The 24,692-nt window shown below is 45.6% G+C and overlaps 1 protein-coding gene across 1 annotated transcript in view; it reads right to left on the bottom strand.

The window, feature by feature from the left end:
• Positions 1 to 12,290, bottom strand: part of AP1G2 (adaptor related protein complex 1 subunit gamma 2) — a 48,104-nt gene extending 35,814 nt beyond the window's left edge. Inside the window, exons 1-3 of the mRNA XM_058183101.1 lie at positions 12,139 to 12,290; positions 8,339 to 8,543; positions 6,794 to 6,918 (exon numbers count right to left, since the gene is read on the bottom strand). Coding sequence (XP_058039084.1) covers positions 6,794 to 6,918; positions 8,339 to 8,542 — 329 coding nt within the window. The 5' untranslated portion in view covers position 8,543; positions 12,139 to 12,290. The remainder of the gene's footprint in view (positions 1 to 6,793; positions 6,919 to 8,338; positions 8,544 to 12,138) is intronic.
• Between the last annotated feature and the right edge of the window lie 12,402 nt (positions 12,291 to 24,692).

Here is a 24,692-nt window from a genome sequence, read left to right as displayed (position 1 = left end):
GGGGCCGCCAGCCGACATTGACTAGCCAACGGCACTCTAAGAAGACCCTCCCTGTGGGCGCGCACTGGACGTACCGGACAATGGGAGGTAACTGTCGGCAGCAGGCGGTCCCGTAAATATCCTGGTCCAATGCCATGGAGCGCTTTAAAGGTGATAACCAACACCTTGAAGCGCACCCGGAAGACCACCGGCAACCAATGCAGCCTGCGCAGGAGAGGTGTTACATGGGAGCTACGAGGAGCTCCCTCAATCCCCCACACGGCCGCATTCTGCACCAGTTGGAGCCTCCGGGTGCTCCTCAAGGGGAGCCCCATGTAGAGAGCATTGCAGTAATCCAGACGGGAAGTGACGAGGGCATGAGTGACCATGCATAACGCGTCCCGGTCCAGGAAAGGGCGCAATTGGCGAATCAGGTGAACCTGATGAAAAGCTCCCCTGGCGACGGCTGTCAAATGGTCTTCTAAAGACAGCCGTGCATCCAGGAGAACGCCCAAATTGCGCACCAATTCCCTGGGGGCTAAAGATTCACCCCCCACAGTCAGCGATGGAGTAAGCTGACTGTGCCGGGACGCCGACATCCACAGTCACTCCGTCTTGGATGGGTTGAGTCAGAGCCTGTTCGTCTCCATCCAGACCCGAACGGCCTCAAGACACCGAGTCATCACATCGACGGCTTCGTTGGGGTGGTTCAGGGTGGAGATGTACAACTGAGTATCGTCAGCATACAGCTGACAGCTCACCCCGAAACCACGGATGATCTCTCCCAACGGCTTTATATAGATGTTGAATAAGAGGGGTGAGAGAATCAACCCCTGCGGCACCCCACAAGTGAGTTGCCTAGGGGTCGATCTCTGCCCCCCTGTCAACACCGTCAGCGAGCAGTCGGAGAGGTAGGAGGAGAACCACCGTAAAACGGTGCCTCCCACCCCTAAGCCCTCCAACCGCCGCAGCAAGATACCATGGTCGATGGTATCGAACGCCACTGATAGATCTAACAGGACAAGAACAGAGGAACAACCTCTGTCCCGTGCCCTCCAGAGATCATCAACCAACGCGACCAAAGCCGTCTCTGTGCTGTACCCAGGCCTGAAGCCAGACTGGCACGGGTCTAGATAAACAGTTTCCTCCAGGTACTGGGGGAGTTGCCAAGCCACCACACTCTCTACAACCTTCGCCGTCTTTCAAGGCAGCTGGGAAGACTCCCTCCCTCAGAGAAGCGCTGGTAATTCCCTGGAGCCAGCCTCGTGTAACCTCCTGGGTGGCCAGTACCAACCAGGAGGGACACGGGTCCAATAAATATGTGGTGGCATTCAACCTCCCCAGTATCCTGTCCATGTCATCGGGAGTCACAGGATCAAACTCAGCCCAAACAATGTTCTCAAGACGCGCCCGCGTCATCCCGTCCGGATCTACCCAATCTGTGTCCAACCCATCCCGGATCTGAGCGATTTTATCATGCAGATAACTTCCAAATTCCTCAGCCCGACCTTGCAAGGGGTCCTCCCGAGCCCCCTGAAACAGAAGGGAGCGGGTCGCTCTAAACAAGGCGGCTGGGCGGTTATCTGCCGATGCTATAAGGGTGGCAAAGTAGACTTGCTTCGCCGTCCTTATTGCCACTAGATAGGTCTGAATATGTGACCGTACTAGTGTTCGGTCAGATTCGGAGCGGCTGGCCCTCCAGGCACTCTCTAGGCGTCTTCTCCGGCGCTTCATCTCTCTCAGCTCCTCAGTAAACCAAGGAGCTGGTCGAGAGCAGCGCCGGGTCAGAGGCCGCATCGGCATGACACGGTCCAAAGCCCCCGCCGCCACCCTTTCCCAGGTGGCAGCGAGTTCTTCGGCCGAGCCGTGGGCCAGCTCCTCAGGAAATGGCCCAAGCTCCGTCAGGAACGTACTCGGGTCCATCAGGCGCCTGGGACGGAACCAACGAACTGGCTCCGTCTCCCTGCGGTGAGGGTCTGCGGTCCGAAAGTCCAGGTGAAGGAGAGAATGATCTGTCCACGGCAGGGGAGTAATGACTAAATCCCCCACATCCAGATCATTCAGCCACTGTCCCGAGACAAAAATCAAGTCCAGCGTGTGTGTCCCAGTGTGTGTGGGCCCATTCACTAACTGGGTCAGGTCCAAGGCTGCCATGGAGGCCATGAACTCCCGAGCTGCGACGATGACTCACTGCCGACGGCAGATTGAAATCCCCCATGACCATAAGCCTGGGGGTATCAACTGCCGCCTCGGCTATCACGTCGAGCAGCTCGGGCAGGGCTGCTGTCACGTGGCAGGGAGCCAGGTACGTGATCAGTAAACCCATCTGTACCCCATGGCCCCACCGCACAAAGAGAGACTCACAGCCAGCTGTCTGCGGGACAGAGACCTCCCTCGCATCCAAACTCTCATTTATAATAACCGCAACCCCCCCCACCCCTGCCTTGAACCCTCGGCTGATGAAATGCACGGAAGCCCTGTGGGCACATCTCGACGAGGGGCACGCCCCCTTCTGTGCCCAGCCAGGTCTCTGTAACGCCCATCAGATCCGCACCCCCCCTCCTGTATCAGATCTGAAATGAGGGGGGGCTTATTAATAACGGACCTGGCGTTGCATAACATCAGTCGAAGGTCGCGGCCCTGAGGAATCTGAGCACTTGGGGAACGGGAAAAGGGAACGGGACCGAAGCACGTAATCGCTTGTAAACAGCGCGGGCGCACTCCCTGAACATGATATGGTCCCCTCCTTCCGCCATATCTGCCCCTCCCATAAATCGTACCGATAGAATAATACTCTTGTCCAGGGGCTTCAGTCACCCCTGCTAAAGTCTCGGAACCTGTCTTCATAATGCGAGCTCTAGCAAGGTCTGGTCCCCTCCCACACCCACCCACCCCTCCCCTCCATCCTAAGCCCTCCCTCCCCCTAAAAGCCCATTAAAAGAACCACCTCTCGGGGTTCCAGAACCCGTCATTAAGGTAGGCCCTTGATAAAATAGAGGGCCATGTCCACGAGAGAGGAGCATCCCGCAGATCCAAGAGTTGTGCGGGTGAATATATCATAAAACCAAATAGCAGTCAGGGATCGGGGAGTCGTGTCCCGGCCAGTCCAAGGTGGTTTCTACAGTTCGGGTATCAAGATGAAACCCCCCGAGGGTGCTCTGCCCACTAAGGAAAGATATATCAAGGAACCAAACAGAAGACCAAAGAGATGTCCATCAGCCAGGCACAGGAGGCTCCACCCGTCTATCTATCTATCTATCTATCTATCTATCTATCTATCTATCTATCTATCTATCTATCTATGTCGGCTGGCGGCCCCCAGGGGAAGATCCTTCTCTGTGGGGGCTCCTACTCTTTGACATGAACTTCCCCCTGGTTTACGCCAAATACCTGACCTTCGGACCTTTCGCCGCGAATTGAAAACACATTTGTTTATTTGCGCGGGGCTAGCTTAAACTTTTTTAATTGTTTAGTTTTTAAATTTTAAATTCTATTTATATTTTAAATTGGGGTTTTTAGATTTTAATTATTTTAATTTCTCGGCCAATTGTGTAATAAGTTTCTTAATTTAGTTTTTTAATATTGTATATTGTGTATATTTTTAGCCTGGCTGTACACTGCCCTGAGTCCTTCGGGAGAAGGGCGGTCTAGAAATTCAATAAATAATAATAATAATAATAATAATATCTCTCTATCTATCTCTCTATCTCTCTATCTCTCTATCTCTCTATCTCTCTATCTCTCTCTCTCTCTCTATCTATCTCTCTCTATCTCTCTCTATCTCTCTATCTCTATCTATATCTATCTATCTTTCTCTCTATCTCTCTCTATTTCTATCTATCTATCTATCTATCTTTCTATCTCTCTCTCTCTCTCTCTCTCTCTCTCTCTCTCTCTCTCTCTCTATCTTTCTCTCTATCTCTCTCTATTTCTATCTATCTATCTTTCTATCTCTATCTCTCTCTCTCTCTCTCTCTCTCTCTCTCTCTCTCTCTCTATCTATCTATCTATCTATCTATCTATCTATCTATCTATCTATCTATCTATCTATCATGTACTCAGTGGTGGTTTGCCCCCAGTTTGTTCCGGTTCTATAGAACTGGTAGTAAAACTGGTGGGAGGCTCCACCCACCCGCCACGATGTCATCACGGGTGATCTGCACATGCGCTCCCATCGCGAACTGGTAGCAAAGGTAAGTAGAACCCACCCCTGATCTAGCTAGCTAACTGTCATCTATTTACCTAGCTATCATCTAGCTATCTATCATCTATCATCTATTTATCTAGCTAGCTACCATCTATTTACTTATCATCTATCTATCATCTAGCTAGCTAGCTAGCAACCATATATCATCTATTTATCTAGCTATCATCTAGCTAACTAGCTAGCTATCATCTATCTATCTATCTATCTATCTATCTATCTATCTATCTATCTATCTATCTATCATCTAGCTAGCTGTCATCTATCTATCTATCTATCTATCTATCTATCTATCTATCTATCTATCTATCTATCTATCTATCTATCTATCAGAAAAGAGCTGGGAGGGACCTTGGAGGTCTTCTAGTCCAACCCGCTGCTCAAGCAGGAGACCCTGTAGATAACATTCCACAAGCGACAGGTTTATGGATTCCGTGGCTGTTTCCCTGCCACCATTGTTAAGTGAATCCTCGCAGTTCTTTAACGTACTCACAGGCTTGTTAAGCGAAATCGGGCTCTCTCCTCCAACCCGGCCTGTAGATAACATTCCACAAGCGACAGGTATATGGATTCCATGCCTGTTTCCCTGTCAATGTTGTTAAGCGAATCCTATCTATCTATCTATCTATCTATCTATCTATCTATCTATCTATCTATCTATCTATCTATCTATCTATCTATCTATCTATCTATCTATCTATCATCTATCTATCTATCTATCATCTATCTATCATCTATCTATCTATCTATCTATCTATCTATCTATCATCTATCTATCTATCTATCTATCTATCTATCTATCTATCTATCATCTATCTATCATCTATCTATCTATCTATCATCTATTATCTATTTATTATCTATCATCTATCTATCATCTATCTATCTATCATCTATCTATCTATCTATCTATCATTCATCTATCATCTATCTATCTATTCTATCTATCTATCTATCTATCATCTATTCATTCTATCTATCTATTCTATCTATCTATCTATCTATCTATCTATCTATCTATTCATTCATCTATCTATCTATCTATCTATCTATCATCTATCTATCTGTCATCTATCTATCTATCTATCTATCTATCTATCATCTATCTATCATCTATCATCATCTATCATCTATCTATTCATCTATCTATCTATCTATCTATCATCTCATCTATCTATCATTCTATCTATCTATCTATCTATCTATCTATCATCTATCTATCATATCTATCTATCATCTATCTATCTATCTATCTATCTATCTATTCTATCTATTCTATCTATCATCTATCTATCTATCTATCTATCTATCATCTATCTATCTATCTATATCTATCTATCATCTATCTATCTATCTATATCTATCTATTCATCTATCATCTATCTATTCATTCATCTATCTATCTATCTATCTATCTATTCATCATCTATCTATCTATCTATCTATCTATCTATCTATCATCTATCTATCTATTCATCTATCTATTCATCTATCATTCATCATTCATCTATCATTCATCTATCTATCTATCATCTATTCATTCATCTATCTATCTATCTATCATTCATCTATCATCTATTCATCATCTATCTATCTATCATTCATTCATCTATCTATCTATCTATCTATCTATTCATCTATCTATCATCTATTCATCATTCATCTATCTATCTATCTATCTATCTATCTATCTATCTATTCATCTATCTATCTATCTATTCATCTATTCATCATCTATCTATCTATCTATCTATTCATCTATTCATCTATCTATCATATCTATCTATCATTCATCTATCATTCATCTATCTATCTATCTATCTATCTATCATCTATTCATCATCTATTCATCTATCTATCTATCTATCTATCTATCTATCATCTATCTATCATCTATCTATCTATCTATATCTATCTATCTATTCATCTATCTATTCATTCTATCTATCTATCATTCATTCATCTGTCTATCAATCTATCATCTATCTATCTATCTATCTATCTATCTATCTATCTATCTATCTATCTATCTATCTATCTATCTATCTATCTATCTATCTATCTATCATCTATCTATCATTAACTATATCTACATGCCCTCCTCGATATACAACCAGTCACTGAGGGACCATTCAAAGTTACAATGGACCCCCTCCCAAGGACCCTAGAACCCCTTTTCCAAAGGTTTTAGGGTTGCCCACTCCCCCACACACACATCATGGAGTTTTTTGACCACATCCTGCAGACGCCCCGTCTTCTGAGTCCTTCAAACCCAGTTCCCTGCTCACGTGTTCCACTAAACCACGCTTTAACCGTCATTAGAAACCCTCGCCTGACTGGGTTTGGCTGACAAACCACGATGTCTGTGGTGGCGCCCCCTTAAGCCAGAAGCAAGGATCTGCATGGAGGATTAGTGGGATTGCAGGGTCCCGGTCACCGAAATCCCCTTCGGGACCTGCAAATTCTCCCGCAGGAATCCGCCTGAATCCCTCCCTCTTTCGATAGCCCCACCCATTTTAATCCATTCCGTGGATCGATTTTGAGATCTCAGATTAGGGAAAAGAGAGACCCCCCCACCCCCCAAAAATTTGGACACGCCCCCCCCTTTACTTCTTGATGCTATTGGTCAGGAGAAGGTGAGTGTCCTGCTTCTCGTCCAATAGGAGGGCAGCCCCGAGGTAGCCAATCCGCTTCTCATGGAGTCGGGCAGAGGCGATGAGTTTCAGGCACTCCATCTGGGTTGCGACAGGAAGAAGAGAACTTGCATTTTCCCCCCCCCACAATGCTTTGCAGCGGCATTTAGTTAGGGGGATGGTGGGAAATCAAAATGGCGGCTTCCAAAATGACAGCTAAGGAAGGGCGATATTTTTAAACGTAACCTACCCCAAAATTTTGTGGTTTTTTTTTTTTTGCTCTTTAATAACGGAGTCAGCTTGCAAATGTAATGCATGCATTTAATATATTTATCAATGCTTTACTAAATCCTTACAAAATTACGGTGTTGTGGTCCGTCAGCAGCCTACGGAGCTAGTAACCGAGTCAGACAGCAATGAGGCTGAGGTGAGGCCAGGGCCATCGGAGAGTGATATGCGAACTCCAGAGCCTCCAGAGACTGACAGTAGTGAGGCAGAGGAACAGGAGGAGCCTGTTCCTAAAGCACGCATGAGAAGAGCTGCCAGAAGGCAAGAGCAGCTCAAGCAGAGAGGACAACTCGGGAGTAAGGCCAGGAGATGATTGGCCCCTCCCATAAGGCTTAAAGCAGACCAGCAACGGCGTTTTGGCTTTGCCAGAAAACAACGTTGTAGCTGCATCTTCTGCTTCGTCCTCTGCTTCGTATACGTCTTTGTTTTTGTGGCTTCTGGACGTTTGCTTAATTGGACTAAGATTTGTGAGATAACTGAGGAATTTGTGTTGGGTGGCATTTGAGTTGAACAAGGCTGGGAATGAAGTAATTTCCAGCTGCTCGAATAAAGTTTGTTTTTCCACGGACCAAGTTTATTACTACCTACTTGGGCCTGGGTCACAACACACGGCTAATCCTCCACCTACGACCACAACCGAATTTCCGTTGTTAAGCGAGTTTTGCCGCATTTTACGACCTTTCTTGCCACGGTCGTTAAGTGAATCACTGCCACTGTTAAGTTAGTCACATGGTGTGGTTTTTTTTTAAGTGAATCTGGCTTCCCTTAATTGTCAGGTCGTAAAAGGGGGATTATGTGATCCCGGCACGCTGCGACCGTCGTAAATGCGAGTCAGTTGCCAAGCGTCTGAATTTGGATCACGACGCGGCCATGGGGCTGCTACAACGGTCGTAAGTCTGAAAAAGGATCCTAAGTTACCGTTTTCAGTGCCGTTGTAACTTTGGCTCATGTGCTCATTGGTTCAGCAAATTTACCCCCTTTTACAACCCTTTTTGCCGTTTTTAAGTGAATCACTACCACTGTTAAGTTAGTAACACAACTGTTAACTGAATCCCCTTGCTTGTCAGGTCGTAAAAGGGGGATCACGTGATCCCCGGGACACTGCAACCGTTACAAATGTGAACCTGTTGCCAAGCATCTGGCCATGGGGTTGCTGCAACGGTCCTATGTGCTGCTGTCCCGTTGAACGGTCATTAAACGGATTATTGCAAGTCGAGGATTTAGCTGTACGTACCTGTCCAAAGTGGGCAGGATAGCCCAACATATAGATGTACAGCAATTTCGCCAAATTGGAGGCCCGGTTTCTGGATTCATTGCCCCGAAAAGCGCTCCTAATTTTGGCGCTTTCGCGTTGCACCAATTCCCGTTCTTCTGCCTGCGTCTGGGCGCTCCGGATCGTCCGGATCAGGACCGGTAAGGTGAGCGGTCCCTCGGACATCCTAGACAACAAAAGAAATGTGGGACCGGTCATAATTTGTCAGGATTTGCCAGGAATTTCCCTTATGCTATCTTCTGCACATGATGTGTATTTTTCTTGCGGTTCCGCCCCCTCCCCCCCGAAAACACACTATTAGAACTCGGGACCGGAGACCTGACCTAACCCACCATCTGAGGTGCATCGGAATGACAAAACGCAGGACTTTCAGTTGTGGATTTGGGGAATCTCTTCGGCCCCACAAAACATGTTTAGTCCAAATTTTCAGAGCCCCTTCTCTTCAAGACACCGAACCTGGTCTGCGTTAACCTCGGTTAAGGTTTACCGGATCGTCTGAACCCCAGCTTGGGTTTGCTACTTCGTGATTGGCTCTAAAACAGCAAATGAGGTTCATTTACTTTATTATTTAAAGTAAATACGTTAATTGAGCAAATCAATTGTGCTTCCTGGCAAGCCCAGTCGTCTTCTTCTTCTTCTTCTTCTTCTTCTTCTTCTTCTTCTTCTTCTTCTTCTTCTTCTTCTTCTTCTTCTTCTTCTTCTTCTTCTTCTTCTTCTTCTTCTTCTTCTTCTCCTTCTTCTTCTTCTTCTTCTTCTTCTTCTTCTTCTTCTTCTTCTTCTTCTTCTTCTTCTTCTTCTTCTTCTTCTTCTTCTTCTTCTTCTTCTTCTTCTTCTTCTTCTCCTTCTCCTCCTCCTCCTCCTCCTCCTCCTCCTCCTCCTCCTCCTCCTCCTTCTCCTTCTCCTCCTCCTCCTCCTTTTCCTCCTCCTTCTTCTCCTTCTCCTTCTCCTTCTCCTCCTCCTCCTCCTCCTCCTCCTCCTCCTCCTCCTCCTCCTCCTCCTCCTCCTCCTCCTCCTTCTCCTTCTTCTTTTTTGATAAATCAGGAGTCTCCAAACTTGGGTGATTTTAAGAGAGGTGGACTTCGATTCCCAGAATTCCTCAGCCGGGCATTCTGGGAATTGAAGTCCACCCATCTTAAAGAAACCTTACCTTTCTTAAAAGGAAAAGGTGCCCCTCGCAGCTACGTGCTAGTCGTTGCCGACTCTAGGGGGCGGTGCTCATCTCCGTTTCAAAGCTGAAGAGCCAGCGCTGTCCGAAGACGCCTCCGTGGTCATGTGGCCGGCATGACTCAATGCCAAAGGCGCACGGAACGCTATTCCCTTCCCACCAAAGGTGGTCCCTATTTTTTTCTACTTGCATTTTTTTACCTGCTTTCGAACTGCTAGGTTGGCAGAAGCTGGAACAAGTCATGGGAGCTCACCCTGTTATGTGGCACTAGGGATTCGAACCGCTTAACTATTTTGTCACAACAGTATATGCAAAACATTGATATAAAACAACAACATATCATAAAACTTACGGAACCGCCTGCTGCTACCGAATACCTCTCACCGACCCGTGCGCTCTCACAGAGAGGGACTCCTCAGGGTGCCGTCGGCGCGACAGTGTCGTCTGGCGACACCCAGGGGAAGGGCCTTCTCTGTGGGGCTCCAGCTCTGGAACGAACTCCCCCCAGGACTTCGTCAACTTCCGGACCTCCGAACCTTTCGCCGCGAGCTCAAAACTTACTTATTTATCTGCGCTGGACTGGGTTAGTTTTTTAAGTTATGGGTTTTTAATGGGTTTTATCTCCAAATTTTAATTGTGGCCAATTTAAATAAGTTTTTTACTAGTATTTTAATTGTATTCATAATGTATTGTGCATTTTTTACTTGGCTGTGAACCGCCCTGAGTCCTTCGGGAGAAGGGCGGTATACAAATTTAAATAATAAATAAATAAAATAAATAAATAAAAACATACATATAAGCAAAAGAATGCAACAACTATATTAATCTGATATAACGAAAGAGAACAATAGGACAGGAACGGTAGGCACGTTGGTGCTCTTAGGAATGGGATGAGGTCAATAGTAGACAGTTTTTGGTTGAAGTGTTTGGGATTTTGAGAAGAGACCACAGAGTCAGGTAGTGAGTTCCAAGCGTTAACAACTCTTGTTACAGAAGTCATATTTTCTGCAATCAAGGCTGAAGCGGTTAATGTTCTTCTTCCATCTTTTAAGACTTTTAAGACTTGTGGACTTCAACTCCCAGAATTCCCTAGCCAGTTTGCAGACCCATCCACCCCCCCTCTCTAAATCATGGCGGCCAATTCATAATCTTTGTCTGAGCTGACAGGTTTTTTTAAAAAAGTGGTTTAGGATAATATCTTTGATTCCTTCTCGTAGGCGGCAGAACTATTCAGCTGGTTCAAACCGGTTCGGGGGGAACCGGTAGTAGCGATCTGCCCACCCGCCCCTGTGCTATGCCGTCCTATTTAGCCACGTTTTCAAGCCGTGTGCATGTGTGGAAGCTGCGTGTGCGAGCAAAGCACACACACACGGAAGGCCGTGCGTGGAGGTGGAAAGCCGCGCATGCTCTCGCATTTTCGGTGCTCGGCGAACCGGTAGGTAAATTATGCGAATCCCAGATCTGGTAGGCGGTAACCTCACCAGGTTCGACTGCAGGCAGCTGATTTGGGGTGTCTTTAAATGGGAACAAAATGCTAATTATTATTATTTTAACCCCATATATCCCCCATATAACCCCATATAACCCCGTGCGATCAAACATTGCTCCTCGAAGCAGGAAGCTGAAAACACCAGCCTGAAGATGACGAATGAGACTTCGTCGAAACGTCGCCAAGACACTTCCAATTTTATGCGGGAGAAAACCCGAATAACCAAAGACCCACCCACCCACCCACACACACACACACACACACACACATATATATATTTGTTTTCTGAGGTTTTCGCGGGTGTTTGTATGTAGGTCTTTGGTTGTTCGGGTTTTCTCCCACGTAAAATTAGAAGTGTCTTGGCAATGTTTCGACGAAGTCTCATTCGTCATCTTCAGGCTGGTGTTGGCAAGAAGCACGTAGCAGTAAACACCAGCCTGAAGATGATGAATGAGAGTTCGTCGAAACGTCGCCAAGACACCTCCAATTTTACGCGGGAGAAAACCCGAATAACCAAAGGCCTACATACAAACACCCGCGAAAACCTCACAAAACAAATATATATATATACACACATACACACACACACATCTTCTTGGTTTGTGATTTTTGCATCCCCCCCCCCCCCTCAAAAAAAATATCTTGTTTCTGCTCACAGATCTCAGCTCGGCTTTGCTCACGGTTCCAAAGGAACCGGAAGTCTTTCTTAAGCGCCGGTCTCAGAAATGTTCTTCGCTTTGTGAAACCTTACAACTCCTCGCTCGACTCCGGTTTCAAAGTCCTCGCCACATTCCACCCACCCCATTCAAACATTCCTTGCAAAGCACACACTCAACTTGAAATGAACCAAGATCTTTCCTTTCATTTTTATATCTGGACGATTGGGGAGGTGGGGAAAGGGGGGCTCTTGCAAAAATTAATTTGCAAATTGGCTTGATTAGATCGGTGAACGTTGGGAGTCACTCGTAACTTATTCTCTCTCTCTCTCTCTTTCCTTCTCTCTCTCTCTTTCTTTCTTTCTCTCTCTCTCTTTCTCTCTTTCTCTTTCCTTCTCTCTCTCTCTCTCTCATTTCATTACTTCTTCTTATCCTGCAAATGTTCCTTCACCTGTACCAGACGGCTCCTCCCCTTGGCCTTCTTCTGTTCCTGGGAAAAGCAGAAAAAACAGCAGCTGGAATCCTTCTCTCTCTGCCTCTCCTTCGGATCTCAGTCAACTTTCTCGCAGTTCCGGACAAGGCTCCTTCCAAGCTTGGCAGGTGAGCTCACCTGAGCTTTGGAGAGGTAGCTTGGCCCTGGGCGCCCTCTGTTGGACAAAGGATGCATGACATCAGAGGGAGGGGTTGATCTGGAGTCCGTGTTGCTCATCCTGGACAACTTGGAAGGTTGTGTGGGGGGGAACTTCAACTCCTAGGATTCTCCAGCCAGCCGCGGAATTCTGGGAGTTGAAATCCATTCCATCTTCAAGCGGTCAACTTTATTTAAACTGCTTTAAAAGCCTTTCCTAACACAATTGAAGGCTGGGATAGCAGGGGAAAGCAAGACTTGGCAGCCATAGGTGAAGAGAAGGACCAGGGGAGACAGGATAGCAGCGTTCTAATATTTGAGGGGCTGCCACAGAGAGGAAGGGATTTATTTATTTATTTATTTATTTATTTTGTCACAACAATATATGTAACTATCATACAGAAAGGTTATATAGTATATAAAGATATAGAAGACAAGAAAAACAATAGGACAGGAACGGTAGGCACGTTTGTGTGCTTATGCATGCCCCTTATGGACCTCTTAGGAATGGGGTGAGGTCAATAGTAGAAAGTTTTTGGTTAAAGCTTTTGGGATTATGAGAAGAGACCACAGAGTCAGGTAAAGTATTCCAAGCACTGATGATTCTGTTACAGAAGTCATATTTTCTGCAATCTAGATTAAAGCGGTTGACATTAAGTTTAAATCTATTGGTTGCTCTTGTATTATTGCAATTAAAGCTGAAGTAGTCTTTGACAGGAAGAACATTACAATAGACGATTCTATGAGTTAAACTTAGGTCTTGTCGAAGGCGACGGAGTTCCAAGTTTTCCAAGCCCAGGATTTCAAGTCTAGCGGGATAAGGTATTTTGTTGTTTACAGAGGAATGAAAAACTCTTCTGGTAAAATATTTCTGGACACATTCAATTGTATTGATGTCAGAGATATGGTGAGGGTTCCAAAGAGGTGAGCTGTATTCTAGAATTGGTCTAGCAAATGTTTTATATGCTCTGGTTAGTAGTGTAGTGTTTTTGGAAAAGAAGCTACGCAAGATTAGGTTTACAAAGATTAGGTTTAAAGACTACTTCAGCTTTAATTGCAATAATACTAGAGCAACCAATAGATTTAAACTTAATGTCAACCGCTTTAATCTAGATTGCAGAAAATACGACTTCTGTAACAGAATCATCAGTGCTTGGAACATTTTACCTGACTCTGTGGTCTCTTCCCATAATCCTAAAAGCTTTATCCAAAAACTTTCTACTATTGACCTCACCCCATTCCTAAGAGGACCATAAGGGGCGTGCATAAGCGCACAAACGTGCCTACTGTTCCTGTCCTATTGTTTTTCTTTTTCTTCTTTCTATATATATATGCTTATACCTCCTTATATTTACCCATATATGTTTATATACTATATAATCTTTTGTATGATTCCTACATATATTGTTGTGACAAAATTAAATAAACAAACAAATAAACAAACAAACAAATAAATAAATAAATAAATACAACTCTTAGAGCCTTTTTTGCTATGTATTTGCAGGGATGGTCAAACTATTCCCCAAAGCAGGGTTCTCCAACCTTGGTCACTTTAAGACTTGTGGACTTCAACTCCCAGAGTTCCTCAGCCACTCTGGGATTTAAAGTCCACAAGTCTTTTTTTTAAAAAAATAAATAAAAAAGTTTTATTTTAACATTCATATCCAATAACGTATTTAGTGTACCATCATATACAATTAATCGGACCTGCCCAGTCACCACCCCCTTCCTTTAACTCTCTTCCCTTCTCTACCTTCTTCTACTTTCCACGACCATCCTCCCCATCTCTTATCTACATCCTCTCCTCCTTCCTCCCTACTCCTTTCTTCTCCCTCTTCTATCCCTCTTCCTTCCTTTCCTCTTCCTCCTCTTCTCTTTCCTACCTCCTTCTCTCTTCTACTTCCTTCTTTCCCGTCATTCTGAAATGGTAGCCAGGCAGCTCCGATCTTACATTAATTATACATCTTCAATCATCTCTGTACATTAACCATCAATCCATTTTCTACCCTCATCCCCCTCCCCTCCCTTCCCTTCCTCCCCCACCCCCGGGACTTCCCGAAGAACCGAATACAGGGTATAAAACTAACAGTCAAAAATTAAAATATAACACAAATCATAATCCATAGTCACTCCTTAAAACCTCAACTCCCCTTCCAGAAACAAAGTCCACAAGTCTTAAAGTGACCAAAGTTGGAGACCCCTGCTCCAAAGCACACGGAGGCCAGATAAAGGAATAATGGATGGAAATTGAACAAGGAGAGATCCAACCCTGAAATAAGGAGTAAAATTTTCTGACAGTGAGAACAATCAACTCATGGACCAGAAGTTGCCTTCGGAAGTTGTGGGAGCTTCATCCCTGGAAGCTTCCAAGAAGAGACTGGACTGCCATCTTGTCAGAAATGGTGTACGGTCTCCTGCTTGGGCGGAGAGTTGGACTAGATGACCTACAAGGTCCCTTCCAACTCTGTCAATCTGTATATCTGTATACCAGGTCTTCTGTACCAAAGAAAATAGGTAAATATCAATTAATTAGTGGCTCAGGGGCTAGGACGTTGAGCTTGTCGATCGAAAGGTCGGCAGCTCAGCGGTTCGAATCCCTAGTGCTGCCATGTAACGGGGTGAGCTCCCGTTACTTGTCCCAGCTTCTGCCAACCTAGCAGTTTCAAAAGCACGTAAAAATGCAAGTAGAAAAAATAGGGACCACCTTTGGTGGGAAGGTAACAGCGTTCCGTGCGCCTTTGGCGTTGAGTCATGCCGGCCACATGACCACGGAGACGTCTTCGGACAGCGCTGGCTCTTCGGCTTTGTAACAGAGATGAGCACCGCCCCCTAGAGTCGGCAACGGCTAGCACGTATGTGCGAGGGGAACTTTTACCTTTACCTTTATCAATTAATTAACTAAAGACAACTGGGTTTATTCTGGAGAAAACGCATGTGGTCACTACGAGTTGACAGTGGATTGTGGGCGCATTTTGGAGTCGGGCTCCCAATTATCTCTATTTTATTTTGACGGCTGTTCAGCAAAATAATAATTGCACTAATGATGTTCCAGAGTTGGGACAGGAAACGTCTGCAAGAAAACAGCCAGGCTCAGAGAAGGCAGAGCACCCCTCCGTCATAATGTATTTATTCGCCCGCTTTATATTCCCATCCATCTCCGTTTATATGATTTTAGCTGCCTTATAATCTGTGGCATGAAGAATCGGGCGTGTAGGAGTTAAATTGCAGCTTAATTTGGCCAAGCAAAATTCTATTAATTGTCTGTCTGTCTGTCTATGTATACAAATCTATCAACCTAAATTTATCTGTCTGTCCATCTATTATCTATGAGTTCTATCTATCTGTCTGTCTGTCTATCTATCTATCTATCTATCTATCTATCTATCTATCTATCTATCTATCTATCTATCTATCTATCTATCTATCTATCTAACATCTATATATAATCTGTCTGTCATGTTATCTGTCATCTATCTATCTATCTATCTATCTATCTATCTATCTATCTATCTATCTATCATCATCTATCTAACATCTATATATAATCTGTCTGTCTTGCTATCTGTCATCTATCTATCTATCTATCTATCTATCTATCTATCTATCTATCTATCTATCTATCTATCTATCTATCTATCTATCTTCTATCTATCATCTCTTTTTCTCTCCAAGCCTATCAGTTTAAATCCATCCATCTATCTGTTGTTCTGTATACCAATCTATCAATCTAAATCCACCTATCATCCATCTGTCTCTCTCCCTCTCTCTCTCACATACCTCTTATCAAACTAACAAAAGCGAAAGTAGTAATAGCTATAACAATAATACCAATATCCCACTTAGCACGCTGGCTGGAGAATTCCGGGGGTTGAAACCAACACGTCTTTAACCTTGTCAAAGGTGGGAAACTCCCATTTATTGTAGTAGTGATTGTGTTTATTAAATATAAGTCAGTGCAAAAGAAACTTCGAGGGTTTTAGCCGAACTCCCTGTGCAGAAAATCTTCTACCTGGTGAAGAAAACTGGGTCGCAGACAGGTAAGTGAGTTTTGCACCCAGATCCAGAGGTCTTGGTGGTACAAAAACCATACCTATTTTGCTAGCTATTGTATTGTATTGCATTGCATTGCATTGCATTATTGTATTGTATTGTATTGTATTGTATTGTATTGTATTGTATTGTATTGTATTGTATTGTATTGTATTATTTTTTTATTTTATTCCCATTCTTTCTTTCTTTAATGCAGCATGCAATTCCTTAAAGCCAGCCTGATGCAAATTACTGATTTTTGCAAAGTCCCCTTTCCTGGTTATTTGTGCAATTCAGACGTTGCTGGGCAGCTCCCATTTTTTTCTGCACGTGTTCCAGAAGGGAAAGCGGAGGATGAGGAAGGAATCTCGGGACTGCAAAGCTGGCCGTATCGCAGCTTCAGCCAATCAGGCGGCCATCAGGCGGCCTCCAAATGTTTTCTGGATTACAGAACCCATCATCCTTAGCCGAGAACCGTTGGGGATAATCGTAACGGTATTTTAACAATACCCTCTCACCCTAGGCCACTTCGTTGTCTCTTTAGAGCAGAGGTCTCCAACCTTGGCAACTTTAGGCCCGGAGGACTTCAGCTCCCAGAATTCCCCAGCCAGCAAAGAGTATTCTTATGCCTCATGGAATTTTGCTTGGGCTGGGGAATTCTGGGAGTTGAAGTCTGCCAGGCTTAAAGTTGCCAAGGTTGGAGACTTTTGTCTTAGAGCAGGGCGACGCCAGAGGTAGGGGGCAGCAAAACTTTCTGATCATGATTGAGAATATGGCTAGAGTGTCATCATCCGGAAATCGCCGTTCTAGGGCGAAAGCCTTCCCCCTCGGAGCTTCTCGTGGCCCATAGATATAAAAATTCAGAATTGACTGAACCACTTGCCTAGTTTCCGGTGTCATTTGACTTGTTTCCATAGAGCGGAAATGATAGAATTTTTCTTTTCTTCCTTCTCTCCCTGATTCCTTCCTTCCCTCCCTCAATTTTCTTCCCTTTTTCTTTCTCTCTCTCTCCCTCCTTCCTTCTCTCCCTCTGATTCCTTCCTTCCTTCCCTCACTCAATTTTCTTTTTTCTTTTACTTCTTTCTCTCCTTCCTTTCTCCCTCCCTTCTCCTCTCCCTCAATTCTTCTTCTTCCTTCCTTCTATACTCCCACTTTCCTTCCTTCCTGCTCGCCCTTCCTCCCCGATTCCTTCCTTCCTTCCCTCACTCAATTTTCTTCCGTTTCTTTTACTTCTTTCTCTCCTTCCTTTCTCCCTCCCTTCTCCTCTCCCTCAATTCTTCTTCCTTCTTTCCTTTCTCTCTCTCCTTTCTCTCTCTCCTTCCTTCCTTTCTCTCTCTCTTCCTTTCTCTCTCTCTCCTTCCTTTCTCTCTTTCTTTCTCTCTTTCTCTCCTTCTTCCTTCCTTTCTCTTTCTCTCCTTCCTCTCTCTCTCCTTCTTTCCTTTCTCTTTCTTTCTCTTTCTCTCTCTCTCTTTCTCTTTCTCTCTCTTCTTCCTTCCTTCCTTTCTCTCTCTTCCTTTCTCTCTCTCTCCTTCCTTCCTTTCTCTTTCTCTCCCTTTCTCTCTCTCTTTTCCTTCCTTCCTCTCTTTCTTTTTCTCTCTCTCTTTCTCTCTCTCTCCTTCATTCCTTCCTTCCTTTCTTTCTTTCTCTCCCTCTCTCTCTCTCTCTCCTTCCTTCCTTTCTCTCTCTCTTTCTCTCCCTCCCTCTCTTTTTTCTCTCTTTTTCTTTCTCTCTCTTTCTCTTTTTTCTTTCCTCACTCTCTCTTTCTTTCTTTCCCTTCCTCCCTCCCTCCTTCTCCTTTTCCCTCTCTCCCAAGAAGGGTTTTAGCAGGACAATGCATGCTTGGAGCAACTCAGAATTACATTCCAATTTTTTGTACGAACTTTCTTCTGCCGGCAGATGTGGTCAGGGCTGTACTGAACCAAACACTTGTTGTTCGTTGCAAAGTCATATCTGACCCATTGTGACCCCCCATGGACAACGTTCCTCCAGGCCTTCCTGTCCTCTACCATCCTCTGGAGTCCATTTAAACTCACACCTACTGCTTCGGTGACTCCATCCAGCCACTTCATTTCAACCAAACACTAGATGGCAACGAAGAGTAGAGTTTTCTGTAGCTCTTGGGTGCCCCCTGTGGGTTATTTGACCTGCCCCTCTTCCATTTTTATTTGCAAATGGTCGCTAAGCGAGGCAGTGGCTAACTAAGGACTACTTCAACTGTCCAAACGTATTGCTTTTCTGAGTCTGGACTGAGTAGACTTCAAGGGAGGTTCCAAATCAGATTAGATCAACAGATTAATAGAGTCGGAAGAGACCTTGTAGGTAGAATAGAATAGAATAGAATAGAATAGAATAGAATAGAATAGAATAGAATAGAATAGAATAGAATTTTTTATTGGCCAAGTGTGATTGGACACACAAGGAATTTGTCTTGGTGCATATGCTCACAGTGTACATAAAAGAAAAGATATGTTCATCAAGGGACAACATTTACAACACAATTGATGGTCAATATATCAATATAAATCATAAGGATTGCCAGCAACAAAGTTACAGTCATACAGTCATAAATGGAAAGAGATTGGTGATGGGAACTCGATTATATACAGTTTTCAGCACATTTTTGTGCTGCCCCTCGCTTATACTCGGATCGGCTTATACTCGAGTTTTTTTTTTTTAAGCCTCGGCTTATACTCGGATCGGCTTATACTCGAGTTTTTTTCTTTCTTTTTCACATTTTACGGACTGAAGCCCTGCCGGTGCAGTGAGAGGGCGGGCGGGAGCCGCCAGCCTTCTCAGCTGAGGGAGGGAGGTTTCAACGGTAGGTGCCTCATTTCCCACCCTCGGCTTATACTCGAGTCCCCAGTTTACCCCAGTTTTTGGGGTAAAATTGGGGACCTTGGCTTATACTCGGATCGGCTTATATTCGAGTATATACGGTAATAGTAGTGCAGATTCAGTAAATAGTCTGACAGTGTTGATGGAATTATTTGTTTAGCAGAGTGATGGCCTTTGGGAAAAAACTGTTCTTGTGTCTAGTTGTTCTGTTGTGCAGTGCTCTATAGCATCGTTTTGAGGGTAGGAGTTGAAACAGTTTATATCCAGGATGCGAGGGGTCTGTAAATATTTTCATGGCCTTCGTCTTGATTTGTGCAGTATACAGGTCCTCAATGGAAGGCAGGTTGGTAGCCATTATTTTTTCTGCAGTTCTCATGATCCTCTGAAGTCTGTGTCTGTCTTGTTGGGTTGCAGAACCGAACCAGACAGTTATAGAGGTGCAGATGACAGACTCAATAATTCCTCTGTAGAATTTAGTGTAGAATTATCTAGACTAGGTCATCTAGACTAGGTCATCTAGTCCAGGGTTCCCCCAACCTTTCAGACCTCAAGGACCACTAAATTCACAATTTTTAATCCCGCAGACCACTAATATGAACTGCCTAATGACTGGCTGGGTGGGCGTGTCTAGGTGGTCATGTGACTGGGTGGGTGTGGCCAACTCAATGTCACTCATGTCAAGGGGCAGCTCGCCAGCCTTTACTCGCCCCTCCTACCTACTCCGCTCCTGCCCACCCGGGCTCCTTAGGGCCCCAACAGGAAGCAGTTGTTGGAGCTAAGCAGCCACCATGAGAAAGAGTTGGCAAAACAGCTCAGTTCAAATTGGATCTGGCTGAGAAGGAAGGTCAGCAGAAGCACCTCACTGAGGACTAGGAGCATAGGCTTTCCAAGCAGAGGGAAGACCTGCAGGAGTGCGAGGCCAGGTACAGGCACCTGGAGGCTCAGCGGGCTTAGATGGTCAACCAGTTCCAGGCCATGACGCAGTCCCACTGGAACGAGGCCCTCCGGCTCTTCGCCACCAGCAGCGCTTCCCTCCAGCTCTTCGCCCAAAGCCCCACAGCAGGAGGTTGAAGCAGACCCCGAATCAGAATTTCTGCCCTCCTCCAACCCGCACAAGAAGACCCCGAAGGGGGAGACTCTCTGCAGCAACACAAACTTTCATTGCACGTATCCGTCCCATGGGGGTCGTAGTTTGAGGACCCCTGATTTAGTGCAATATAAAAAAATGCAATCAATTTATCTGCGGACCACCAAAATTTTCTCACGGACCACCGGTTGGTGACCGCTGATCTAGTCTAGTCCCACGCCCAAGCAAGGGACCCTACACTCTTATTTCTGACAAATGGCAGTCCAATCTCTTCTTGAAAGCCTCCAGGCACCCCAGGTTTAAAGGGGGAGGGGCAAGGATGTAAATTGCACATTTATTTATTTATTTATTTATTTAACTTTTCTGCCTTCCTTTCCAAATTACACCGTGATTTCAACAGATGTGCTTATCTGGGCCCCAAATATCAGACGGAATAAAGAAAACGGTAGGCGACTGTTAAACTAAGCTTACATTTTTTTCATGGTTTAGTCCTGCAGAAGGGCTGATGATAGCTTGCAGCACAAGAGAGAGAGTTCCCGATTGTCCGCCTATCCAGGGTTCTGCAACCTTAAATACTCAGAGACCCATTTGGACCCGTTTCCCGCAGAAAAGAAAATACTGGGAGCCACAAAACCTGAGTGGGCGCGGCCAACTCAACGTCACTCACTCCCACCCAGTCACATGACCCCCACCAAGCCACGCCTACCCAGGTTTCTGTGGGAAACGGGTATTGTCTCTCTCTCATTTCTCCCTCTCTCTCCTTTCTCTCTCTCTTTCTCCCCGTATCTATCTATCTATCTATCTATCTATCTATCTATCTATCTATCTATCTATCTATCTATCTATCTGTTGTGTCCTCCTCGCTTCCATCTGAATGATGGCTTAATTAGCCGGCACTATCAGCTCTGGCGGCAAAAGAGCCAGCGTCTGCCAAAAGCCCTCGATAGCTGCCAAGGCGCTGGTGAGTCACAACCTTCAGCTCTAGTCAATCCGTGGATTTGCCTGTTACAAAGAGACACACCAGCTCTTGCTGCCTTTTATATCCTGTGGGGTGTGGCTCTGTGACTCAGCACTTCCTAGGCCTGCCCCTCCCCTGTTTCTGTCGTTCCCTTCTCTCCTGCCTACGAAACCTGGGATTGAGCCAAGTCTGATTGCTGTCAGCTGGGTCTGCAGGCGTGGCCTGGGGGAGGGAAAGAGTCAGGAGAAGGAGGCCTCGTTATTTCTTTCGCTTGGCCTGCTTCTGGCTCCGGGAGCTGATCCAGGGAGGCCGGTGCTTCCGAGGTAAGTCCTGATGGCCCTTCCCCCTCACTGTCCAAGTCACTTTCTGGTAGCAGGCCCGGCTCCAAGGCACTTTCAGGCATGGGGCCAGGTTTGGGGGTGAGAGCCACAACACTATCTATCTATCTATCATCTATCTATCCAGTGGTGGGATTCAGCCGGTTCGCACCTATTCGGGAGAACCGGTTGTTAACTTTCTTAGCAGTTTGGAGAACCGGTGGTTGGAAGAAATCTTATTTTGTTTCCCCCCCCCCACTTTACAGGACTAATCCTGTAAGGAAGGAAACATTCCGGTGGCATTTCTAGCCTGATCTTTATCACCCTGTATCCAGAAACTGCCTCTCTGGTTATTACATTGTAACAGCTAAGGCAAAGCGCCCATGGATATGAGTCACGTTGAGTTGGCCACGCCCACATGGTCACATGACCACCAAGCCACGCCTACCCAGCTGGTCATTAGGGTAAAGAACCGGTTGTTAAAATTATTTGAATCCTACCACTGTATCTATTTATCTGAAAATCATAAAAAAGAGCCGGTGGCATCTGACTATATATACTCAGCAAGTACAGGGGTGCTTTGTTTCCGCTCTGAAATGTGGACCGAGTCTCCATCCCCCGCCGTTCACCCTTACCTTTTCAGGCCAGGCGAGGAGTGACTGGGAGGGGAGGGTGTTGGGCGGGACCAGCCAGTGGTGGTGTTGTGCCTCGTCCTCCCTCCTCTCCTCAGCCGGGCCCCTCCCATCTCCACCCGGGCCTGTTATCAGACTCTGAGTCTGATAATGAAGATGAAAGGCCTGTCATGACTCCAGCCCCTGGCCCTGGCCCCATGCCCGGAGAGGATTCCAGGAATGAACAAACAAACCTGATAAACCTCACTCCTACAGCGTGTGAGCAGGAAGCCAGCCACGTGCTGGAATTACTGACAGCAGATCCAGCTGAAGAGAATTCACAGTGGGAAGACCCTCGCTTCCGGAGATCTGAGAGGCGACGTCAGCAGAAGGAAGGGAGGAGCAGGCCTGGATAAGTGCTGAGTCATGGAGACACACCCCACAGCCTATATAAGCAAGCATTCCAACCTTGAGTCAAGCAAAGTCTCATCTAGTTTGTTGCTATCGGACTCTATCGCTGAAGTCACAACTTGGACTCCTGCCTGCCCTGAGAAACCTCGAAGGAATTTGACAAGCTGCAGAGGCTTCATTGCCACGTTTGATACGGACTTCCTTGACCCGGTCGTCGGAGAGGGAGGGGGACAGAACAGGTGAGTTGAGCAAACAGGGAGCCACAGCAGGGGGACAAAAGAGCCGCATGCGGCTCTGGAGCCGTGGGTTGCCGATACCCGACCTATACAAACTCACATCCACACAATCACGCACTCGCACAGCACTGTTCTCCTTAAAAATGACGTTTCAACCCGTTCACAAGTTTCACTTCCACTGTTAACCCGGAACCCCATCCCCCCCCCGTGAGCCCGATGCAGATTTTTTTCCCGCCCCCCCCCCCTGCCAAGAAAAACACACAGCCTCCAGGATTGTTGTCGTTCTTTTTTAATGAATATATTTTATTAAATTTTTTTTTTTTACCTGCAAGACTTATTTAATTTTTTTTTGTTTGTTTATTTGTTTTCTCAATCCCAAAGACACGAAATTAGAAATATATCCAGTCGAAAAGGCAAACGAAGAAAGAAGGAACGGGGAGGAAGAAAAAGGGAAAGGGGTATGAGGCGGGGCGGGGGGGGAAACAGGCAGTAGAAAATCCAGTACAGAAGGGTTATTCATGATTATTCGTAGGATAATTTCATATTATTTTTTTTTCCTCTTTTTTTTTTATTATTTTTATTTTTTATTTTTCTCTTGGCTATACAGACATTCTCGGTATACACGGCACGCAGCAAAGGATCAGTCACAACCTCATGCAAAAATCCAGGAAAGGGTCGAACAAGAGATTCCTCGGGGAGGGGCGGGAAAGGGACACCAATCAGCGGTGGGTTTCATATTTTGTTGCTCCCGGTTCACCCCCCCAGTGCGTGTGCGCCTTTTTGGCACACGCACCCGGCTTCAAAACCGTGCCTTAAATAGGACGGCATAGAGCTGGAGTGGGGGTGGGGTGGGGGGCTATCGGTTCCGATGAACCGATACGAACCGGTTGGATACCACCTCTGGACACCATCCTAAACCAAAGGACCTCCAACACAACAACAACATCATCATCATCACCCTCTTCTTTCCTCGTTCTGCGGCTCTCGCGCCTCCACAGTCGTTCTCAAGCACCCACCAACCTGAAACGAGGGAGGGGACCACACCTGGCCCCCCGGCCCTCCGAAGCCCTCATTTTGACAACATCTGCCCTTTTTTTTTTAAATTGCCTCTCTTTGCTTATATCTCAAAGGCAGTTTTCTTGTATTGCACGCGACACAGAAAAAAAAACACCAAAAAAAAAAATATCCGGATTTTTAAAAACAATTTTTCTTCCGTCTCGTTTTGGATCCGGGCCGTTCTAGGCGCTTTTTTTCTATTGCACATTTTCTTTCCAAAGGCACAGCTTCTTGAATTTGGGGTTTTGTTTTTTTGTCTTTTTTTTTTTTGTCTTTTCCCCCATAGGGGGTCAACACTTACCCTCTCAAAGGCAAATTATTCTCTCTCCTGTTTTCTCCCCACCCAGCCACCCCCTAAGTCCCATAGCCCGCTGGCCCAGGTGGGCCTTTGCTTCCTTGGGTGGGTGAATTTTCTCGCACGGAGGTGGGGTGGGACGGAAAACGCCACGCCTGTTTTAAAGTGCTTCGTTCTCAGAAATTTTTGCAATTTCTCCATTTCATTTTTTTTTTTTTTTGCAAACCCCCCCAGGAATCGGGGCTAGAATCATCCCAAAGAGATTCTCCCAAGAGCTTTATGTGGGACCTATCCACCGCCTTCCGTTTCCCAGAAGAGGCATCTCGCAGCGTGGTCCAGAAACACCCTCGTTTTTCGTTCACGCACCTGGTATTTTCCCTTTTGGGGGGAATCAGCAGCGCAATTCCCTTGTTCCCCCGAAGTCCTTTTTTTTTTTCTTCCTCCCCTCCCTCCCCACACCCTCACACCCCCCCCCACAACCCCGGCATCAGGAATCTCCCATTCACCCTCTCTCGTTTATAAGTTTATAAGTTTTTTTTTTG

The sequence above is a fragment of the Ahaetulla prasina genome, chromosome 4, assembly GCF_028640845.1.
Source record: "Ahaetulla prasina isolate Xishuangbanna chromosome 4, ASM2864084v1, whole genome shotgun sequence".
NCBI classification, from domain to species: Eukaryota; Metazoa; Chordata; class Lepidosauria; order Squamata; family Colubridae; genus Ahaetulla; species Ahaetulla prasina.
Note: the sequence above shows the minus strand (reverse complement) of the source record. Positions and strands in the feature narration are given on the sequence as shown.